Source organism: Austrofundulus limnaeus, unplaced genomic scaffold (genome assembly GCF_001266775.1).
Source record: "Austrofundulus limnaeus strain Quisiro unplaced genomic scaffold, Austrofundulus_limnaeus-1.0 Scaffold1, whole genome shotgun sequence".
Classification (NCBI taxonomy): domain Eukaryota; kingdom Metazoa; phylum Chordata; class Actinopteri; order Cyprinodontiformes; family Rivulidae; genus Austrofundulus; species Austrofundulus limnaeus.
Window position 1 is genome coordinate 10,117,416 of NW_013952403.1, and position 4,067 is coordinate 10,121,482.

A 4,067-nucleotide genomic window follows, 5' to 3' on the forward strand; every position below is an offset into this window, starting at 1 on the left:
TATATAAAGAGTCAAACCTATTGAAGCTTTTTCCACCAGATCTTCATATTTGACGTCTCGTGTGTTTTTATTTCAGGTGGGGAGAAGCAACGCGTCGCCATCGCCCGCGCCATACTGAAGAACCCACCCATCCTCCTGTACGACGAAGCAACATCGTCCCTCGACTCCATCACCGAAGAGGCCAGCCTGACCACTTTCACACCAACACACACACACACACACACACAAAGTAGCAGTTCAGTGCCACACGCACAGACTGACACCTCATCCTGTCTGCTTTCACATTTAGCAGAACAAACACCCACTCAGTCACCTGCTGTAGGTACACAATAATTCAGCTCTTCCCTGCATCACATACCTACTGTGACACACACACACACACACACACACACACACACCACCCCCACGCTCTCCCTTGCCACCTGCCACTGTTTTCTCCCACTTAATCCCCAGCTCAGCTTAAACCACACAGTCTTTGTAAATGTTACACCTAATGAGAAAGTTCAGCTCGCTCTTTCTGAACTTCAGGGAGAAGAGTGGGGCAGTAGACGTGGATGTTAATTGCGATTTTTCTATTGCTTCTCATCACAAGGGTAGTTTTAAATTATCATATGTAAACACTGGAAAGAAAAGCATATGAAGGCGGATGTTGCCGAGCAACATTTTATTGACTCAGTTCCCCCGTCAAGTCAAAGTTTGGCAATATATTTCATATATATTCTGTCATTCATGCACTTTCCCCCTCAGACTGTCATTATTGCAAACTGAAAACTATTTTCTTTGGGCTTAAGGAATACTACTGTAGGGATTACGATGGTCTAGGTGGTGACTTTATTTTTTTTCTTTGTGTGCTTCCAGACCATCCTGAGMTCAATGAAGGAGATGGTAAAGGACAGGACGTCACTGTTCATCGCTCATAGGCTTTCCACGATCGTAGACGCAGACGAAATTATAGTGCTCAGTCAGGTAAGAGCTCATCTCTGCTGCAGCACTTACCTTTTACCTATTAGCATTTTCATTTGTAGTTCCATTTTCACGGAAAAGCAAATTATATCATGGTTGAGTTTCCAGAGTGTAAGTAAACATGCGCTGTGTTAATTGCCAGCCCAATTAGATGTGTTTGCATTGAAGGGAAGGACAATGGCCTGCTCTCTGCATAACCTTCAGTGCACCGTCTCTGCCAGCAACAAGAATATAGCAAGTTGCACTGCTTTTGGCACTCATTTATTTCCCCTGCTACCTTTTCCTCAACATACATGATGAAAACGCGCTTTGTTTAGCCTTTTCTCATTAACTTAAACAACAACAGGGAGAAGAAATGTATTATTTTCTCCATAAGGGCTCATTAAAGCAGTCTGACTCGACTGGCTGTTTTGGTCAGATGGCTCATCTTGTTTGTCTCTGTGTCTAATAATGTAAGGGCCAGCTTCCCAGACACTGATGAGGCCTTATCTAGCACTGCACGTGTCTTTGAAAGGAGATTCAAATTGGTTTTCTCTGCTATTTTTTTGTTTGTTTTTGTTTTGTGTAATTTTAAACTGTGGCAAAAGTGAATATTTTCTGTGCTTTACTGTAACTCGACACACAGAAATATCCAAGGTCACAGTATGGAAGGGGTTGGACTTCACACACAAAAGAGACAGAGTGAAGTCTGTTATTATCCAGAAGGTAAGAGTTAATACAGAGCAGGTGAGGGGACATCTCCCCCTCCTGCGCCCGAGCGAGAGGCTAAAAAAACCAGGGGACATTTCTCCAGCGGAGCATGTTTTCGCTCCGTGTTTCCTCCGAGTCAGATGGCAGGGATCAGAGGGTTGGGATGAGGATGCACGTTTGCGTGTGATGTCGTCAAAGCGTTTGCTAGTGTCACCAGCAGAGGACTGCCTGGGGTGCTCATTAAAATAACGAGCGGATGCAGTCACATGCTCATCCTGGGCGCACTAAAGACGATGCCAACACCTCTGCACGCTCGTTGGAGGGTGGGGGGGAAGGGGATGCCCTCGTTTGTGTTGCACTGCGTGGGAGGGTACGTGTTTGTCGTGTGTGAGTGCGCGAGTTTGTGTTTTTGTGTGAGGAATGCAACAGTTGTTGGGGAGGCGTCGTGGATTCTAAAAGGAGGGGAGGAGGGAGGGGACTCGACGCAGCGTGGCCAGTGTTCTGTGCTCACGAAGAAATGCCAGGACTCTGTGTTCCCCCCCACCCCCATTTAATTTCTATTTCTTCAGCTTTTGTGCTAAATCTTCTCTCCGGCTTGTTTCTTTCAGGGCAAGGTGGCCGAGCAAGGCAGCCACCACGCCCTCCTGAACACCCCAGGCAGCTTGTACGCCGATCTGTGGAACGCTCAGAACAGCAAAATCCTGAACAGCGGCAAGATTTCGCCCGAGCCGCCGGCCGAGCGTCTGTCCCAGAAGGAGGAGGAGAGGAAGAAACTACAGGAGGAGATCTTGAACAGTGTGAAGGGCTGTGGGAACTGCTCCTGCTGAGAGAAGCTGCCATGTTTCCTCATCCCTCACAGATGTCCCATGCTGGAATCCTTCAGTCTGTGCAGTTTGGAGAGAACACAGGGGTGGAAGGTGGGGGGTTGGTTCCCATTTTTTATCTAGACCCCCYTTAGTGTGACTCTCTTTCCTTCTCTTTATGTGAATCAAGGCCACTCCAGGTCAAAATGAAGGCGGAGCAGAACAAGGAGCAAGTGTTTGTTTAGCTCTGGCTGGTGGCCAGAGATGGAGCTTGTGTGGCAGTTTGTCTGAGCTGAAGCAGCAGAGAACTGGTGTATCACATACGTGTGTTTAAGACATCTGTTCGTCAACATGGCGGTCCTCCTRCTCTTCATTTCTGACGTCTGCTTTATTGACATCTTCCTTTTGCACTGGAAACATGGAATGACTCGCATATGCCTTCATGTTGCCACGAAATTTGTATCGATTTATTTTTTTTAAATTATTCGTGAAATAAACTGAGCTTCCAGTTTGCATTTATATCAAAGGTGTATCATAGTTTGTTCCACAGTTTGGGGACCCCAGATAAAATCCCCAGCTATAAAACAGTTTTAACACTATCTTCTAAAGCAGATTTATTCATAATATTTATAGCCTTCTGTAATTGTTTAAATTTTTTTTGTCTTTAATTTTGGGGAACAACAATCGAGAGACAGTTGCACTGAATATATCCGAATTTTTGGAGATGGAAAAAAGCAGGAAAATAGAAAGTGTCTCAGTTGTCCACCATAATAATTAGATCCAGAACGAGTAAACATTCAAAAATCCACTRTATTTAAATCACTTCTGGATGTTTTTTTTAATTAAAAAAAATAAGAGGTTTAAGTATCTTAAAACYTTTTAGATTGTGTCCTCCTCTAAAAGGTTAAAAATAAAAGTTGGAACAGGTCTGTCCTCATTTTCTGAAAGCTGTTTTGGCTGTAACAATCCCCATTCCACCCCCTTTTTAAAAAAATCTTTCTGTTCTGTTGTATCTATAAATGGTGAACTAATATTTGGGAGTTTTGTACAAGACATAATGGTGAGGCCTTTTTTGTAGTTGGATGTATAATAATGTATATTGTACATTAACTAAATAAAGTTTTCCCACAGTTTTTCATCTTATACACCTTTTGAAATCATTTTTTAACCAGTCAGTTTTTGATTGTGTCTCCATCCATTAACAAAATCTCAAGATACTTGAACTCCGCTTTAGGCAGAACCTCACCCCCATCTACAAGGTGTAACAGAAGAAATTATACTCAGAAAAATCTCTACAAATCAACATAGATAATAATTTTGAAAATGTGGGCGTAACCTTTGGTAGAGGGGATCATTCTGCTTCGAATGATACCAAAATCTTAGATAACACTTCTCGCTCCAGTGAGCAGGGACAGTTGGAAATTCACAAAATTCATGTCCTTTGTGCAAGGAAATGTGAGGGTTAAAACACGATCTGTCACATAAAATTAAAAGTTCAGATGGTGTTTTACACGCATGCCAAGGTGTTTTTAAAATAATTAACCCTTTCATTTCCTAACGTCGAAACAAAAATATCTCATTTTTGAGTGGATCATAACCAAGGGTTCAACA

General features: G+C 43.1%; 1 protein-coding gene across 3 annotated transcripts in view; it reads left to right on the forward strand.

The window, feature by feature from the left end:
- Positions 1-3,599, forward strand: part of abcb7 (ATP-binding cassette, sub-family B (MDR/TAP), member 7) — a 39,436-nt gene extending 35,837 nt beyond the window's left edge. Inside the window, exons 14-16 of one of the 3 annotated variants that reach the window (XM_014009084.1) lie at positions 77-180; positions 859-966; positions 2,262-3,599. In XM_014009084.1, coding sequence (XP_013864538.1) covers positions 77-180; positions 859-966; positions 2,262-2,480 — 431 coding nt within the window. In that variant the 3' untranslated portion in view covers positions 2,481-3,599. Of the gene's footprint in view, positions 1-76; positions 205-858; positions 967-2,261 lie in introns of those variants that run through there. The other 2 variants (XR_001310270.1, XM_014009096.1) reach the window with 2 other exon arrangements.
- Positions 3,600-4,067: the final 468 nt, after the last annotated feature.